General features: G+C 42.1%; 1 protein-coding gene across 2 annotated transcripts in view; it reads left to right on the plus strand.

Moving 5' to 3' along the window:
• Nucleotides 1-19,699, plus strand: part of LOC120050946 (protein AF-10-like) — a 94,131-nt gene that overhangs the window by 69,566 nt on the left and 4,866 nt on the right. For both annotated transcript variants that reach the window (XM_038997489.1, XM_038997490.1), the window contains exons 12-16: nt 1,949-2,030; nt 4,327-4,487; nt 4,598-4,744; nt 4,862-4,893; nt 19,210-19,463. In XM_038997489.1, coding sequence (XP_038853417.1) covers nt 1,949-2,030; nt 4,327-4,487; nt 4,598-4,744; nt 4,862-4,893; nt 19,210-19,463 — 676 coding nt within the window. The remainder of the gene's footprint in view (nt 1-1,948; nt 2,031-4,326; nt 4,488-4,597; nt 4,745-4,861; nt 4,894-19,209; nt 19,464-19,699) is intronic.

The raw sequence follows: 19,699 nt of genomic DNA on the forward strand, positions 1-19,699 counted from the left end.
AAAGAACATAACATTTAACATACCAATTAGGATCTGGCAAAAAATACTTGAATCAGTTATAGAACCCATTGCCCTTGATGGTTGTGAGGTCTGGGGTCCGCTCACCAACCAAGAATTCACAAAATGGGACAAACACCAAATTGAGACTCTGCATGCAGAATTCTGCAAAAAATATCCTCTGTGTACAACGTGAAACACCAAATAATGCATGCAGAGCAGAATTAGGCCGACACCCGCTAATGATCAAAATCCAGAAAAGAGACGTTAAATTGTACAACCACCTAAAAGGAAGCGATTCCCAAACCTTCCATAACAAAGCCATCACCTACAGAGAAATGAACCTGGAGAAGATTGGTCTAAGCAAGCTGGTCCTGGGGCTCTGTTCACAAACAGACCCCACAGAGCCCCAGGACAGCAACACAATTAGACCCAACCAAGTCATGAGAAAACAAAAACATAATAACTTGACACATTGGAAAGAATTAACAAAAAAACAGAGCAAACTAGAATGCTATTTGTCCCTAAACAGAGAAGGCGTGTCAACATACTTCTGTATATATAGTGACACAGTGGCAGAATAGCTGACTAATCCTTTTCAGCCCGGATTTGAACCCATTCTAACATCTCTGGAGAGACCTAAAATAGCTGTGCAGCAACGCTCCCCATCCAACCTGACAGAGCTTGAGAGGAGCTGCAGAGAACAATGGGAGAAACTCCCCAAATACAGATGTGCCAAGCTTGTAGTGTCATACCCAAGAAGACTTGAGACTGTAATCACTGCAACAAAAGTACTTGTGAATACTTATGTAAATGTAGTATTTCTGTTATTTATTTGTAATACATTTTTGCTTTGTCATTATGGGGTATTGTATGTAGATTGATGAGAATTAAAAAAAAAAATCCATTGTAGAATCATCCTGCAACGTAACAAAATGTGCAACAAGTCAAGGGGTCTGAATACTTTCAGAATGCACTGTACACACACTAATAGTGTATAGAACGCAGCATGTCAGCAACATTGTTGCAGCCATCTGACCAGGCAGTGTGAACAGCAACTAAGTGCTCGTGACTCTGTGGTCGAGCAACTGCGCTCTCCTTGAGTGACAGGGGGCAGTGCTTGGTGTGGTTAGCGGCATGCAGCAGGAGAGAGGGAGAGGGAGAGGGAGAGGTGACTCAAGTAGAAAACGGAGTAAACTATAACTGACATTATACACATCGGAGTTGCGTATCACATATATCCCTGTGGCGCTAGGCTAGGCTATGCTAGTCAGCGTTTCTGATGAGAATGATCCCGGATCCGGGATGGGTAGTCCAGAAAGGAGAATTATTAACAAGGCAAAGCTTGAAATACTATTACAAAAGATAAAGTACAAACTGAAAGTGGTCTGTGCATCAATACTGGTATATAATAAATACGGTATACCGCCCAGCCCTAAGGGGGAGGAGTGGGAGAAAGTTTCCTGGTGTTTCAGTATCGCCTGCAGCCATTGGTCCTCCCTGACCTCTAGGGGTTAACTATAATGCGACTGGGTTGGGGGTGTTTTTGCTTTTGAGTGACAGGCAGGAAAGGTGAAGAAGAGAGTCAAATAGGAGATGAGATTGACTGTCGGAAGTGGAGACCAGCGCATGTCTAGTCCCGTATACTATTGTGCGCTGTGTTAGCCTGTGCGCTGTGTTAGCCTGTGCGCTGTGTTAGCCTGTGCGCTGTGTTAGCCTGTGCGCTGTGTTAGCCTGTGCGCTGTGTTAGCCTGTGCGCTGTGTTAGCCTGTGCGCTGTGTTAGCCTGTGCGCTGTGTTAGCCTGTGCGCTGTGTTAGCCTGTGCGCTGTGTTAGCCTGTGCGCTGTGTTAGCGTGTGAGATTCATTACTCTTGCAGAGGAAGATGAACGTCTGGCCTGGGAGGGAGGGAGATGCCATCACAGTTGTAAGTGTGTTATTTACTGTGTGTAGATCAGGATGTTGGAGATGGAAACAGTGTTGGAGCTCAGGGCTTCCCCAGACGAGCCTCTCCCAAGACCACCCTCTCTCCACAGTGAGTACACACACACACACACATTCCCCCTATTCCCGGTGAACCCATATTTACATTCCACACAAAATATCCTCCACCCCCCCCCCTCGCTCTCTCCACCCCCCCCCCCCTCTCTCTCTCTACCCACCCACCCCTCTCTCTCTCCCCCCACCCCCCCCCTCTCTCTCTCTACCCACCCACCCCTCTCTCTCTCCCCCCACCCCCCCTCTCTCTCTCTACCCATCCCCCCTCTCCACCCATCCCCCTCTCTCTTTCTCTCTCCACCCATCCCTCTCTCTCTCTCCACCCATCCCCCTCTCTCTCTCCACCCATCCCCCTCTCTCTCTCTCTCCACCCAGCCCCCCCTCTCTCTCCACCCATCCCCCCTCTCTCTCTCCACCCATCCCCCCTCTCTCTCTCCACCCCCCTCGCTCTCTCTCCACCCCCCTCGCTCTCTCTCCACCCCCCTCGCTCTCTCTCCACCCCCCTCGCTCTCTCTCTCTCCACCCATCCCTCCCCCTCTCTCTCTCCATCCACCCCCTCTCTCTCTCCATCCACCCCCTCTCTCTCTCCACCCACCCCCTCTCTCTCTCCACCCCCCTCTCTCTCTCTCTCCACCCACCCTCTCTCTCTCCACCCACCCCCCTCTCTCCACCCACCCCCCTCTCTCCACCCACCCCCCCCTCTCTCCACCCACCCTCTCTCTCTCCCCTCTCCACCCCCCCTCTCTCTCTCCACCCATCCCTCTCTCTCGCTTTCTCCACCCACACCCCTCTCTTTCTCTCTCTCTCCACCCATTCCCCCCTCTCTCTCTCTCTACCCATCCCCCCTCTCTCTCTCTCCACCCACCCCCCCTCTCTCTCCACCCAACCCCTCTCTCTCTCCACCCTCTCTCTCCACCCCCCCCCCTCTCTCTCTCTCTCTCCACCCATCCCCCCTCTCTTTCTCTCTCTCTCCACCCATCCCCCCCTCTCTCTCCACCATCCCCCTCTCCTGTCTTCCCCTCCGCTGATCCCTTGTGTGGGGGTCTTTTTCCCTCCCACAAACACACACACGCTGGTCTCCCCCCTCCTTTCTCCTCTCTCCTCGTTTCTGGTCTCTTCTGTGAGTGTGTGATGGTGGGAAACGTCCTTCAGCTCTGCGCTTGCTTTTATTATTTTTACAAAGATAGTTTGCCTTTTTCTCAATTTTTCTGCCAACAAGCGTGTGTGGGGATGTCTGGGAAAGGGGTGTGTGTGTGGGGGAATGGGTGTTTGACACTGCAGCTTTTACACTTGGTGGGATGGATAGTTGAACTCGACAAGGTTGGTTGCTTTACTACTTTAAATATTTATGGATTTTCTTTACTGTATAAATAGCAAATAGATGTAGTACTGTGTATAACTGAATAATGGGGGGTATTTTAAGAAGTTAAAGGTTTCCTTCAGTTTGCTCCAAACATTTACTAGCTGAATTTTTCCAATAAGAATGCTCTTTTTGTGTGTGTGTGTGGGGGGGGGGGCGTGCACGCGCGCGCCAGAAGTGAGATGGAATGGTAAAAATGCTCTCCCTCCCTCGGTTGCTTATTCCTGAACCGTGAAGTTTTCTCCTAGCTCTCTTTCCCTCCCTCTTTCTCTCTCACACATCAGAGTGTGTCTAAACTCACACAGAGTGATTTACTGCACCAGGGGTACCACACACACATACACATACACCTACACCTACACCTACACACACACACACACACACACACACACACACACACACACACACACACACACACACACACACACACACACACACACACACACTATTTCTCTCCCATACACACACACACGCTCTTTCTCTCCCATACACACACACACACACCACTCTGCTCACTCTCTCATTCTCTCTGTTTCTCTCTCTTTGTGTTTCTCCCTGTTTCTCTTTCTCGTTTTTCTCTGTCTCTCATAAGGTATTTAGCTGGCAATCATTAGAAGTGAATTTCAAGTATAATTTGATCACTTCTCTAGGCGCTGCTCAACAGTGAATCGTCAGGTCATGAAACTTCAGTTTGCGCTTTGTAAACAAGTATACCATGTGACTGGCTAAATTACATTTTTGTGAATACTAAAATATATACGTCTGACTGTTTTGAAAATCATACCTTTCAATACCACGATATACCGTACGGTATACCGCCCAAGCACACCCTGTAACAACACATTGATTTGGTTTGACATTCTTCACGTTTGTTTCATGTTATGTTTGGTGTTAATCTCCTTTACTCTTCACCTCTCTCTCCCTCCCCCAAACCCTCCTCTCTCTCCCCCAAACCCTCCCTCTCATCCTCCAGTTCTCCTCTAGGTGGGCTACAGATCCGGTATGACCCAGGGTCAGGGTCAGCGTTAGGTTCAGGTCAGGGGGGCGGAGGGGACACCTCTATAGAACAGCTGCTGGAGAGACAGTGGAGCGACGGACAACAGTTCCTACTGCAGCAGGGAGGACAGGGAGATGGTGAGCACACACACCTACATGACTTAATCAGATCTAATCTACTCACCTATATTTCATTGTTTGGATAATTTGTATTGGTTTAATATGGTCTCTCTCTCTGTGTGTGGTAGTGTTGGGAATGTTGAAGTCCCTCCACCAGCTGCAGGAGGAGAACAGGCGTCTAGAAGACCAGATTAAATCTCTGACCATGAAGAAAGAACGACTGCAGCTCCTGTCAGCTCAGCTGTCTGTGCCTTTCACCCCTGCTGCTGCCCAAGGTACACCCCGCCTAACCTCACCCTAACATACACAACACACACACACCCCGCCTAACCTCACCCTAACATACACACTGTCACTCTCACTGTCTGACTGTGTGATCATGTGTGTTTCAGATGTGAAGGGGGACTCCTCTCTACCTGCTCAGGTAAGGCAGCACCATTACCCAGCTAGAACACTGGTTATGCTGTCATTACACTCTGGTTATGATGTCATTACACACTGGTTATGCTGTCATTACACTCTGGTTATGCTGTCATTACACACTGGTTATCCTGTCATTACACACTGGTTATCCTGTCATTACACACTAGTTATGTTGTCATTACACACTAGTTATGCTGTCATTACACACTAGTTATGCTGCCATTACACACTAGTTATGTTGTTATTGCACACTAGTTATGCTGTCATTGCACACTAGTTATGCTGTCATTGCACACTAGTTATGCTGTCATTACACACTAGTTATGCTGTCATTACACACTAGTTATGCTGCCATTGCACACTAGTTATGTTGTCATTGCACACTAGTTATGCTGTCATTACACACTAGTCATGCTGTCATTGCACACTAGTTATGCTGTCATTGCACACTAGTTATGCTGTCATTACACACTAGTTATGCTGTCATTGCACACTAGTTATGCTGTCATTACACACTAGTTATGCTGTTATGCTGTCATTACACACTAGTTATGCTGTCATTACACGCTAGTTATGCTGTCATTGCACACTCGTTATGCTGCCATTACACACTAGTTATGCTGTTATGCTGTCATTACACGCTAGTTATGCTGTCATTACACACTAGTTATGCTGTCATTACACGCTAGTTATGCTGTCATTACACGCTAGTTATGCTGTCATTACACACTAGTTATGCTGTTATGCTGTCATTACACACTAGTTATGCTGTCATTACACGCTAGTTATGCTGTCATTACACGCTAGTTATGCTGTCATTGCACACTCGTTATGCTGTCATTGCAATCTAGTTATGTTGTCATTACACACTAGTTGTGCTGTCATTACACACTAGTTATGCTGCCATTACACACTAGTTATGTTGTCATTGCACACTAGTTATGCTGTCATTACACACTAGTTATGCTGTCATTGCACACTAGTTATGCTGTCATTACACACTAGTTATGCTGTTATGCTGTCATTACACACTAGTTATGCTGTCATTACACGCTAGTTATGCTGTCATTGCACACTCGTTATGCTGTCATTGCACACTAGTTATGTTGTCATTACACACTAGTTATGCTGTCATTACACACTAGTTATGCTGTCATTACACACTAGTTATGCTGTTATGCTGTCATTACACACTAGTTATGCTGTCATTACACGCTAGTTATGCTGTCATTACACGCTAGTTATGCTGTCATTACATGCTAGTTATGCTGTCATTACACACTAGTTATGCTGCCATTACACACTAGTTATGCTGTCATTACACACTAGTTATGCTGTCATTACACACTAGTTATGCTGTCATTACACACTAGTTATGCTGTCATTGCACACTAGTTATGCTGTCATTGCACACTAGTTATGCTGTCATTACACACTAGTTATGCTGTCATTGCACACTAGTTATGCTGTTATGCTGTCATTACACACTAGTTATGCTGTCATTACACGCTAGTTATGCTGTCATTGCACACTCGTTATGCTGCCATTACACACTAGTTATGTTGTCATTGCACACTAGTTATGCTGTCATTACACACTAGTTATGCTGTCATTGCACACTCGTTATGCTGTCATTACACACTAGTTATGCTGTCATTACAAGCTAGTTATGCTGTCATTGCACACTCGTTATGCTGTCATTACACACTCGTTATGCTGTTATGCTGTCATTACACGCTAGTTATGCTGTCATTACACGCTAGTTATGCTGTCATTACACGCTAGTTATGCTGTCATTACACGCTAGTTATGCTGTCATTACACACTAGTTATGCTGTCATTGCACACTAGTTATGCTGTCATTGCACACTAGTTATGCTGTCATTACACACTAGTTATGCTGTCATTACACACTAGTTATGCTGTCATTACACGCTAGTTATGCTGTCATTACATGCTAGTTATGCTGTCATTGCACACTCGTTATGCTGTCATTACACACTAGTTATGCTGTTATGCTGTCATTACACGCTAGTTATGCTGTCATTACACGCTAGTTATGCTGTCATTACACGCTAGTTATGCTGTCATTACACACTAGTTATGCTGTCATTACACACTGGTTATGCTGTCATTGCACACTAGTTATGATGTCATTACACACTAGTTATGATGTCATTGCACACTAGTTATGATGTCATTGCACACTAGTTATGCTGTCATTGCACACTAGTTATGCTGTCATTGCACACTGGTGATTCTGTCATTGCACACTAGTTATGATGTCGTTACACACTAGTTATGCTGTCGTTGCACACTAGTTATGCTGTCATTACACACTAGTTATGCTGCCATTACACACTAGTTATGCTGTCATTGCACACTAGTTTAGCTGCCATTACACACTAGTTTAGCTGCCATTACACACTAGTTATGCTGTCATTACACACTAGTTATGCTGTCATTGCACACTAGTTATGCTGTCATTACACACTAGTTATACTGTTATTGCACACTAGTTATGCTGTCATTACACACTAGTTATGCTGTCATTACACACTAGTTATGCTGTCATTACACACTAGTTATGCTGTCGTTGCACACTAGTTATGCTGTCATTGCACACTGGTTATGCTGTCATTGCACACTGGTTATGCTGTCATTACACTCTGGTTATGCTGTCATTACACACTAGTTATGCTGTCATTGCACACTAGTTATGCTGTCATTGCACACTAGTTATGCTGTCATTACACACTAGTTATGCTGTCATTGCACACTATTTATGCTGTCATTGCACACTGGTGATTCTGTCATTGCACACTAGTTATGCTGTCGTTGCACACTAGTTATGCTGTCGTTGCACACTAGTTATGCTGTCATTACACACTAGTTATGCTGTCATTACACACTAGTTATGCTGCCATTACACACTTGTTATGCTGTTATGCTGCCATTACACACTAGTTATGCTGCCATAACACACTAGTTATGCTGTCATTACACACTAGTTATGCTGTCATTGCACACTAGTTATGCTGTCATTACACACTAGTTATGCTGTCATTACACACTAGTTATGCTGCCATTACACACTAGTTATGTTGTTATTGCACACTAGTTATGCTGTCATTACACACTAGTTATGCTGTCATTGCACACTAGTTATGCTGTCATTGCACACTAGTTATGTTGTCATTACACACTAGTTATGCTGTCATTACACACTAGTTATGCTGCCATTACACACTAGTTATGTTGTCATTGCACACTAGTTATGCTGTCATTACACACTAGTTATGCTGTCATTGCACACTAGTTATGCTGTCATTACACACTAGTTATGCTGCCATTACACACTAGTTATGTTGTCATTGCACACTAGTTATGCTGTCATTACACACTAGTTATGCTGTCATTGCACACTAGTTATGCTGTCATTACACACTAGTTATGCTGTCATTGCACACTAGTTATGCTGTCATTACACACTAGTTATGCTGTCATTACACGCTAGTTATGCTGTCATTGCACACTCGTTATGCTGTCATTACACACTAGTTATGCTGTCATTACACACTAGTTATGCTGTCATTACACACTAGTTATGCTGTCATTACACGCTAGTTATGCTGTCATTGCACACTCGTTATGCTGTCATTACACACTAGTTATGCTGTTATGCTGTCATTACACGCTAGTTATGCTGTCATTACACACTAGTTATGCTGTCATTACACGCTAGTTATGCTGTCATTGCACACTGGTTATGCTGTCATTACACACTAGTTATGCTGTTATGCTGTCATTACACACTAGTTATGCTGTCATTACACGCTAGTTATGCTGTCATTGCACACTCGTTATGCTGTCATTGCACACTAGTTATGTTGTCATTACACACTAGTTATGCTGTCATTACACACTAGTTATGCTGTCATTACACACTAGTTATGCTGTCATTACACACTAGTTATGCTGTTATGCTGTCATTACACGCTAGTTATGCTGTCATTACACGCTAGTTATGCTGTCATTGCACACTCGTTATGCTGTCATTGCACACTAGTTATGTTGTCATTACACACTAGTTATGCTGTCATTACACACTAGTTATGCTGCCATTACACACTAGTTATGCTGTCATTACACACTAGTTATGCTGTCATTGCACACTAGTTATGCTGTCATTGCACACTAGTTATGCTGTCATTACACACTAGTTATGCTGTCATTGCACACTAGTTATGCTGTCATTACACACTAGTTATTCTGTTATGCTGTCATTACACACTAGTTATGCTGTCATTACACGCTAGTTATGCTGTCATTGCACACTAGTTATGCTGTCATTACACACTAGTTATTCTGTTATGCTGTCATTACACACTAGTTATGCTGTCATTGCACACTAGTTATGCTGTCATTGCACACTGGTGATTCTGTCATTGCACACTGGTGATTCTGTCATTGCACACTAGTTATGCTGTCATTACACACTAGTTATACTGTTATTGCACACTAGTTATGCTGTCATTACACACTAGTTATGCTGTCATTACACACTAGTTATGCTGTCATTACACACTAGTTATGCTGTCGTTGCACACTAGTTATGCTGTCATTGCACACTGGTTATGCTGTCATTGCACACTGGTTATGCTGTCATTGCACACTGGTTATGCTGTCATTACACTCTGGTTATGCTGTCATTACACACTAGTTATGCTGTCATTGCACACTAGTTATGCTGTCATTGCACACTAGTTATGCTGTCATTACACACTAGTTATGCTGTCATTGCACACTAGTTATGCTGTCATTGCACACTGGTGATTCTGTCATTGCACACTAGTTATGCTGTCGTTGCACACTAGTTATGCTGTCGTTGCACACTAGTTATGCTGTCATTACACACTAGTTATGCTGTCATTACACACTAGTTATGCTGTCATTACACACTAGTTATGCTGTCATTACACACTAGTTATGCTGCCATTACACACTTGTTATGCTGTTATGCTGCCATTACACACTAGTTATGCTGCCATAACACACTAGTTATGCTGTCATTACACACTAGTTATGCTGTCATTGCACACTAGTTATGCTGTCATTACACACTGGTTATGCTGTCATTACATACTAGTTATCCTGTCATTACACACTAGTTATCCTGTCATTACACACTAGTTATGCTGTCATTACACACTAGTTATGCTGTCATTACACACTAGTTATGCTGTCATTACACACTAGTTATGCTGCCATTACACACTAGTTATGTTGTTATTGCACACTAGTTATGCTGTCATTACACACTAGTTATGCTGTCATTGCACACTAGTTATGCTGTCATTGCACACTAGTTATGTTGTCATTACACACTAGTTATGCTGTCATTACACACTAGTTATGCTGCCATTACACACTAGTTATGTTGTCATTGCACACTAGTTATGCTGTCATTACACACTAGTTATGCTGTCATTGCACACTAGTTATGCTGTCATTACACACTAGTTATGCTGCCATTACACACTAGTTATGTTGTCATTGCACACTAGTTATGCTGTCATTACACACTAGTTATGCTGTCATTGCACACTAGTTATGCTGTCATTACACACTAGTTATGCTGTCATTGCACACTAGTTATGCTGTCATTACACACTAGTTATGCTGTCATTACACGCTAGTTATGCTGTCATTGCACACTCGTTATGCTGTCATTACACACTAGTTATGCTGTCATTACACACTAGTTATGCTGTCATTACACGCTAGTTATGCTGTCATTGCACACTCGTTATGCTGTCATTACACACTAGTTATGCTGTTATGCTGTCATTACACGCTAGTTATGCTGTCATTACACACTAGTTATGCTGTCATTACACGCTAGTTATGCTGTCATTGCACACTGGTTATGCTGTCATTACACACTAGTTATGCTGTTATGCTGTCATTACACACTAGTTATGCTGTCATTACACGCTAGTTATGCTGTCATTGCACACTCGTTATGCTGTCATTGCACACTAGTTATGTTGTCATTACACACTAGTTATGCTGTCATTACACACTAGTTATGCTGTCATTACACACTAGTTATGCTGTCATTACACACTAGTTATGCTGTTATGCTGTCATTACACGCTAGTTATGCTGTCATTACACGCTAGTTATGCTGTCATTGCACACTCGTTATGCTGTCATTGCACACTAGTTATGTTGTCATTACACACTAGTTATGCTGTCATTACACACTAGTTATGCTGCCATTACACACTAGTTATGCTGTCATTACACACTAGTTATGCTGTCATTGCACACTAGTTATGCTGTCATTGCACACTAGTTATGCTGTCATTACACACTAGTTATGCTGTCATTGCACACTAGTTATGCTGTCATTACACACTTGTTATTCTGTTATGCTGTCATTACACACTAGTTATGCTGTCATTACACGCTAGTTATGCTGTCATTGCACACTAGTTATGCTGTCATTACACACTAGTTATTCTGTTATGCTGTCATTACACACTAGTTATGCTGTCATTGCACACTAGTTATGCTGTCATTGCACACTGGTGATTCTGTCATTGCACACTGGTGATTCTGTCATTGCACACTAGTTATGCTGTCGTTGCACACTAGTTATGCTGTCGTTGCACACTAGTTATGCTGTCATTACACACTAGTTATGCTGTCATTACACACTAGTTATGCTGCCATTACACACTTGTTATGCTGTTATGCTGCCATTACACACTAGTTATGCTGCCATAACACACTAGTTATGCTGTCATTACACACTAGTTATGCTGTCATTGCACACTAGTTATGCTGTCATTGCACACTAGTTATGCTGTCATTACACACTGGTTATGCTGCCATTACACACTAGTTATGTTGTCATTGCACACTAGTTATGCTGTCATTACACACTAGTTATGCTGTCATTGCACACTAGTTATGCTGTCATTGCACACTAGTTATGCTGTCATTACACACTAGTTATGCTGTCATTGCACACTAGTTATGCTGTCATTACACACTAGTTATGCTGTTATGCTGTCATTACACACTAGTTATGCTGTCATTACACGCTAGTTATGCTGTCATTGCACACTCGTTATGCTGCCATTACACACTAGTTATGTTGTCATTGCACACTAGTTATGCTGTCATTACACACTAGTTATGCTGTCATTGCACACTAGTTATGCTGTCATTACACACTAGTTATGCTGTCATTACACGCTAGTTATGCTGTCATTGCACACTCGTTATGCTGTCATTACACACTAGTTATGCTGTTATGCTGTCATTACACGCTAGTTATGCTGCCATTACACACTAGTTATGCTGTCATTACACACTAGTTATGCTGTCATTACACACTAGTTATGCTGTCATTGCACACTAGTTATGCTGTCATTGCACACTAGTTATGCTGTCATTACACACTAGTTATGCTGTCATTGCACACTAGTTATGCTGTCATTACACACTAGTTATGCTGTTATGCTGTCATTACACACTAGTTATGCTGTCATTACACGCTAGTTATGCTGTCATTGCACACTCGTTATGCTGCCATTACACACTAGTTATGTTGTCATTGCACACTAGTTATGCTGTCATTACACACTAGTTATGCTGTCATTGCACACTAGTTATGCTGTCATTACACACTAGTTATGCTGTCATTACACGCTAGTTATGCTGTCATTGCACACTCGTTATGCTGTCATTACACACTAGTTATGCTGTTATGCTGTCATTACACACTAGTTATGCTGTCATTACACGCTAGTTATGCTGTCATTGCACACTCGTTATGCTGTCATTACACACTAGTTATGCTGTTATGCTGTCATTACACGCTAGTTATGCTGTCATTACACACTAGTTATGCTGTCATTACACGCTAGTTATGCTGTCATTACACACTAGTTATGCTGTCATTACACACTAGTTATGCTGTTATGCTGTGATTGCACACTCGTTATGCTGTCATTGCACACTAGTTATGTTGTCATTACACACTAGTTGTGCTGTCATTACACACTAGTTATGCTGCCATTACACACTTGTTATGCTGTTATGCTGCCATTACACACTAGTTATGCTGCCATAACACACTAGTTATGCTGTCATTACACACTAGTTATGCTGTCATTGCACACTAGTTATGCTGCCATTACACACTGGTTATGCTGTCATTACACACTAGTTATCCTGTCATTACACACTAGTTATGCTGTCATTACACACTAGTTATGCTGTCATTACACACTAGTTATGCTGCCATTACACACTAGTTATGTTGTTATTGCACACTAGTTATGCTGTCATTACACACTAGTTATGCTGTCATTGCACACTAGTTATGCTGTCATTGCACACTAGTTATGTTGTCATTACACACTCGTTATGCTGTCATTACACACTAGTTATGCTGCCATTACACACTAGTTATGTTGTCATTGCACACTAGTTATGCTGTCATTACACACTAGTTATGCTGTCATTGCACACTAGTTATGCTGTCATTGCACACTAGTTATGCTGTCATTACACACTAGTTATGCTGTCATTGCACACTAGTTATGCTGTCATTACACACTAGTTATGCTGTTATGCTGTCATTACACACTAGTTATGCTGTCATTACACGCTAGTTATGCTGTCATTGCACACTCGTTATGCTGCCATTACACACTAGTTATGTTGTCATTGCACACTAGTTATGCTGTCATTACACACTAGTTATGCTGTCATTGCACACTAGTTATGCTGTCATTACACACTAGTTATGCTGTCATTACACGCTAGTTATGCTGTCATTGCACACTCGTTATGCTGTCATTACACACTAGTTATGCTGTTATGCTGTCATTACACGCTAGTTATGCTGCCATTACACACTAGTTATGCTGTCATTACACACTAGTTATGCTGTCATTACACACTAGTTATGCTGTCATTGCACACTAGTTATGCTGTCATTGCACACTAGTTATGCTGTCATTACACACTAGTTATGCTGTCATTGCACACTAGTTATGCTGTCATTACACACTAGTTATGCTGTTATGCTGTCATTACACACTAGTTATGCTGTCATTACACGCTAGTTATGCTGTCATTGCACACTCGTTATGCTGCCATTACACACTAGTTATGCTGTCATTACACACTAGTTATGCTGTCATTGCACACTAGTTATGCTGTCATTACACACTAGTTATGCTGTTATGCTGTCATTACACACTAGTTATGCTGTCATTACACGCTAGTTATGCTGTCATTGCACACTCGTTATGCTGCCATTACACACTAGTTATGTTGTCATTGCACACTAGTTATGCTGTCATTACACACTAGTTATGCTGTCATTGCACACTAGTTATGCTGTCATTACACACTAGTTATGCTGTCATTACACGCTAGTTATGCTGTCATTGCACACTCGTTATGCTGTCATTACACACTAGTTATGCTGTTATGCTGTCATTACACGCTAGTTATGCTGCCATTACACACTAGTTATGCTGTCATTACACACTAGTTATGCTGTCATTACACACTAGTTATGCTGTCATTGCACACTAGTTATGCTGTCATTGCACACTAGTTATGCTGTCATTACACACTAGTTATGCTGTCATTGCACACTAGTTATGCTGTCATTACACACTAGTTATGCTGTTATGCTGTCATTACACACTAGTTATGCTGTCATTACACGCTAGTTATGCTGTCATTGCACACTCGTTATGCTGCCATTACACACTAGTTATGTTGTCATTGCACACTAGTTATGCTGTCATTACACACTAGTTATGCTGTCATTGCACACTAGTTATGCTGTCATTACACACTAGTTATGCTGTCATTACACGCTAGTTATGCTGTCATTGCACACTCGTTATGCTGTCATTACACACTAGTTATGCTATTATGCTGTCATTACACACTAGTTATGCTGTCATTACACGCTAGTTATGATGTCATTGCACACTCGTTATGCTGTCATTACACACTAGTTATGCTGTTATGCTGTCATTACACGCTAGTTATGCTGTCATTACACACTAGTTATGCTGTCATTACACGCTAGTTATGCTGTCATTACACACTAGTTATGCTGTCATTACACACTAGTTATGCTGTTATGCTGTGATTGCACACTCGTTATGCTGTCATTGCACACTAGTTATGTTGTCATTACACACTAGTTGTGCTGTCATTACACACTAGTTATGCTGCCATTACACACTTGTTATGCTGTTATGCTGCCATTACACACTAGTTATGCTGCCATAACACACTAGTTATGCTGTCATTACACACTAGTTATGCTGTCATTGCACACTAGTTATGCTGTCATTACACACTGGTTATGCTGTCATTACACACTAGTTATCCTGTCATTACACACTAGTTATGCTGTCATTACACACTAGTTATGCTGTCATTACACACTAGTTATGCTGCCATTACACACTAGTTATGTTGTTATTGCACACTAGTTATGCTGTCATTACACACTAGTTATGCTGTCATTGCACACTAGTTATGCTGTCATTGCACACTAGTTATGTTGTCATTACACACTCGTTATGCTGTCATTACACACTAGTTATGCTGCCATTACACACTAGTTATGTTGTCATTGCACACTAGTTATGCTGTCATTACACACTAGTTATGCTGTCATTGCACACTAGTTATGCTGTCATTGCACACTAGTTATGCTGTCATTACACACTAGTTATGCTGTCATTGCACACTAGTTATGCTGTCATTACACACTAGTTATGCTGTTATGCTGTCATTACACACTAGTTATGCTGTCATTACACGCTAGTTATGCTGTCATTGCACACTCGTTATGCTGCCATTACACACTAGTTATGTTGTCATTGCACACTAGTTATGCTGTCATTGCACACTAGTTATGCTGTCATTGCACACTAGTTATGCTGTCATTACACACTAGTTATGCTGTCATTACACGCTAGTTATGCTGTCATTGCACACTCGTTATGCTGTCATTACACACTAGTTATGCTGTTATGCTGTCATTACACGCTAGTTATGCTGCCATTACACACTAGTTATGCTGTCATTACACACTAGTTATGCTGTCATTACACACTAGTTATGCTGTCATTGCACACTAGTTATGCTGTCATTGCACACTAGTTATGCTGTCATTACACACTAGTTATGCTGTCATTGCACACTAGTTATGCTGTCATTACACACTAGTTATGCTGTTATGCTGTCATTACACACTAGTTATGCTGTCATTACACGCTAGTTATGCTGTCATTGCACACTCGTTATGCTGCCATTACACACTAGTTATGTTGTCATTGCACACTAGTTATGCTGTCATTACACACTAGTTATGTTGTCATTGCACACTAGTTATGCTGTCATTACACACTAGTTATGCTGTCATTACACGCTAGTTATGCTGTCATTGCACACTCGTTATGCTGTCATTACACACTAGTTATGCTGTTATGCTGTCATTACACACTAGTTATGCTGTCATTACACGCTAGTTATGCTGTCATTGCACACGCGTTATGCTGTCATTACACACTAGTTATGCTGTTATGCTGTCATTACACGCTAGTTATGCTGTCATTACACACTAGTTATGCTGTCATTACACGCTAGTTATGCTGTCATTACACACTAGTTATGCTGTCATTACACACTAGTTATGCTGTTATGCTGTGATTGCACACTCGTTATGCTGTCATTGCACACTAGTTATGTTGTCATTACACACTAGTTGTGCTGTCATTACACACTAGTTATGCTGTTATGCTGTGATTGCACACTCGTTATGCTGTCATTGCACACTAGTTATGTTGTCATTACACACTAGTTGTGCTGTCATTACACACTAGTTATGCTGCCATTACACACTAGTTATGCTGTCATTACACACTAGTTATGCTGTCATTGCACACTATTTATGCTGTCATTACACACTAGTTATGCTGTTATGCTGTCATTACACACTAGTTATGCTGTCATTACACGCTAGTTATGCTGTCATTGCACACTCGTTATGCTGTCATTGCACACTTGTTATGTTGTCATTACACACTAGTTATGCTGTCATTACACACTAGTTATGCTGCCATTACACACTAGTTATGCTGTCATTACACACTAGTTATGCTGTCATTACACACTAGTTATGCTGTCATTGCACACTAGTTATGCTGTCATTGCACACTAGTTATGCTGTCATTGCACACTAGTTATGCTGTCATTGCACACTAGTTATGCTGTCATTACACACTAGTTATGCTGTTATGCTGTCATTACACACTAGTTATGCTGTCATTGCACACTCGTTATGCTGCCATTACACACTAGTTATGTTGTCATTGCACGCTAGTTATGCTGTCATTACACACTAGTTATGCTGTCATTACACACTGGTTATGCTGTCATTGCACACTAGTTATGATGTCATTACACACTAGTTATGTCATTGCACACTAGTTATGCTGTCATTGCACACTAGTTATGCTGTCATTGCACACTGGTGATTCTGTCATTGCACACTGGTGATTCTGTCATTGCACACTGGTGATTCTGTCATTGCACACTAGTTATGATGTCATTGCACACTAGTTATGCTGTCGTTGCACACTAGTTATGCTGTCATTACACACTAGTTATGCTGCCATTACACACTAGTTATGCTGTCATTGCACACTAGTTTAGCTGCCATTACACACTAGTTATGCTGTCATTACACACTAGTTATGCTGTCATTGCACACTAGATATGCTGTCATTACACACTAGTTATGCTGTTATTGCACACTAGTTATGCTGTCATTACACACTAGTTATGCTGTCATTACACACTAGTTATGCTGTCGTTGCACACTAGTTATGCTGTCATTGCACACTGGTTATGCTGTCATTGCACACTGGTTATGCTGTCATTGCACACTAGTTATGATGTCATTGCACACTAGTTATGATGTCATTACACACTAGTTATGCTGTCATTGCACACTAGTTATGATGTCATTACACACTAGTTATGCTGTCGTTGCACACTAGTTATGCTGTCATTACACACTAGTTATGCTGTCATTGCACACTAGTTATGCTGTCATTGCACACTAGTTATGCTGTCATTGCACACTAGTTATGCTGTCATTGCACACTAGTTATGCTGTCATTACACACTAGTTATGCTGTTATGCTGTCATTACACACTAGTTATGCTGTCATTGCACACTCGTTATGCTGCCATTACACACTAGTTATGTTGTCATTGCACGCTAGTTATGCTGTCATTACACACTAGTTATGCTGTCATTACACACTAGTTATGCTGCCATTACACACAAGTTATGCTGTCATTACACACTAGTTATGCTGTCATTGCACACTAGTTATGCTGTCATTACACACTAGTTATGCTGTCATTACACACTAGTTATGCTGTTATTGCACACTGGTTATGCTGTCATTACACTCTGGTTATGCTGTCATTACACACTAGTTATGCTGTCATTACACTCTGGTTATGATGTCATTAGACACTAGTTATGATGTCATTACACACTAGTTATGCTGTTATGCTGTCATTACACACTAGTTATGATGTCATTAGACACTAGTTATGATGTCATTACACACTAGTTATGCTGTCATTACACACTGGTTATGCTGTCATTACACACTAGTTATGCTGTCATTACACACTAGTTATGCTGTCATTACACACTAGTTATGCTGTTATTGCACACTGGTTATGCTGTCATTACACTCTGGTTATGCTGTCATTACACACTAGTTATGCTGTCATTACACTCTGGTTATGATGTCATTAGACACTAGTTATGATGTCATTACACACTAGTTATGCTGTTATGCTGTCATTACACACTAGTTATGCTGCCATTACACACAAGTTATGCTGTCATTACACACTAGTTATGCTGTCATTGCACACTAGTTATGCTGTCATTACACACTAGTTATGCTGTCATTACACACTAGTTATGCTGTTATTGCACACTGGTTATGCTGTCATTACACTCTGGTTATGCTGTCATTACACACTGGTTATGCTGTCATTACACACTAGTTATGCTGTCATGACACACTAGTTATGCTGTCATGACACACTAGTTATGCTGTCATTACACACTAGTTATGCTGTCATTACACACTAGTTATGCTGTCATTACACACTAGTTATGCTGATATTGGTAAACAAAGCTCTTTCTCTGTCTCTCTCGCAGGATAGCGTGTCGTGTGGCCGCAGTAGTGGTGGCTCTACCTCTTCTCTCTCCACCCCCCCCTCCATCTCTCACAGCCCGCCTCAGCTCAACGGGGTTGCCATGGGAACAATGCTGCTGGGAGGGGGAGCTGGGATAGTGGGGGTTCTGAACAGAGTCATACAGACCACTTCCAGCCCTCACACATACAGCTACACACATACCTCCTCACCGGGCCCCAGCACCGCTCTGCCCATGTCCAGCTCCATCAACACCAGGTATGTACACTACATCTGCCTGTCTGTCTGCCTGGCTACCTGGTTACATGTCTGCCTGACTGCCTGCCTGTCTGGCTACCTAGTTGTCTGCCTGACTGCCTGTCTGGCTACATGGTTGTCTGTCTGGCTACATGGTTGTCTGTCTGGCTGTCTGTCTGGCTGGCTGCATGGCTACCTGGTAGTCTGTCTGGCTGGCTGCTTGGCTACCTGGTAGTCTGTCTGGCTGGCTGAATGGC

Source organism: Salvelinus namaycush, chromosome 7, assembly GCF_016432855.1.
Source record: "Salvelinus namaycush isolate Seneca chromosome 7, SaNama_1.0, whole genome shotgun sequence".
Lineage (NCBI taxonomy): Eukaryota > Metazoa > Chordata > Actinopteri > Salmoniformes > Salmonidae > Salvelinus > Salvelinus namaycush.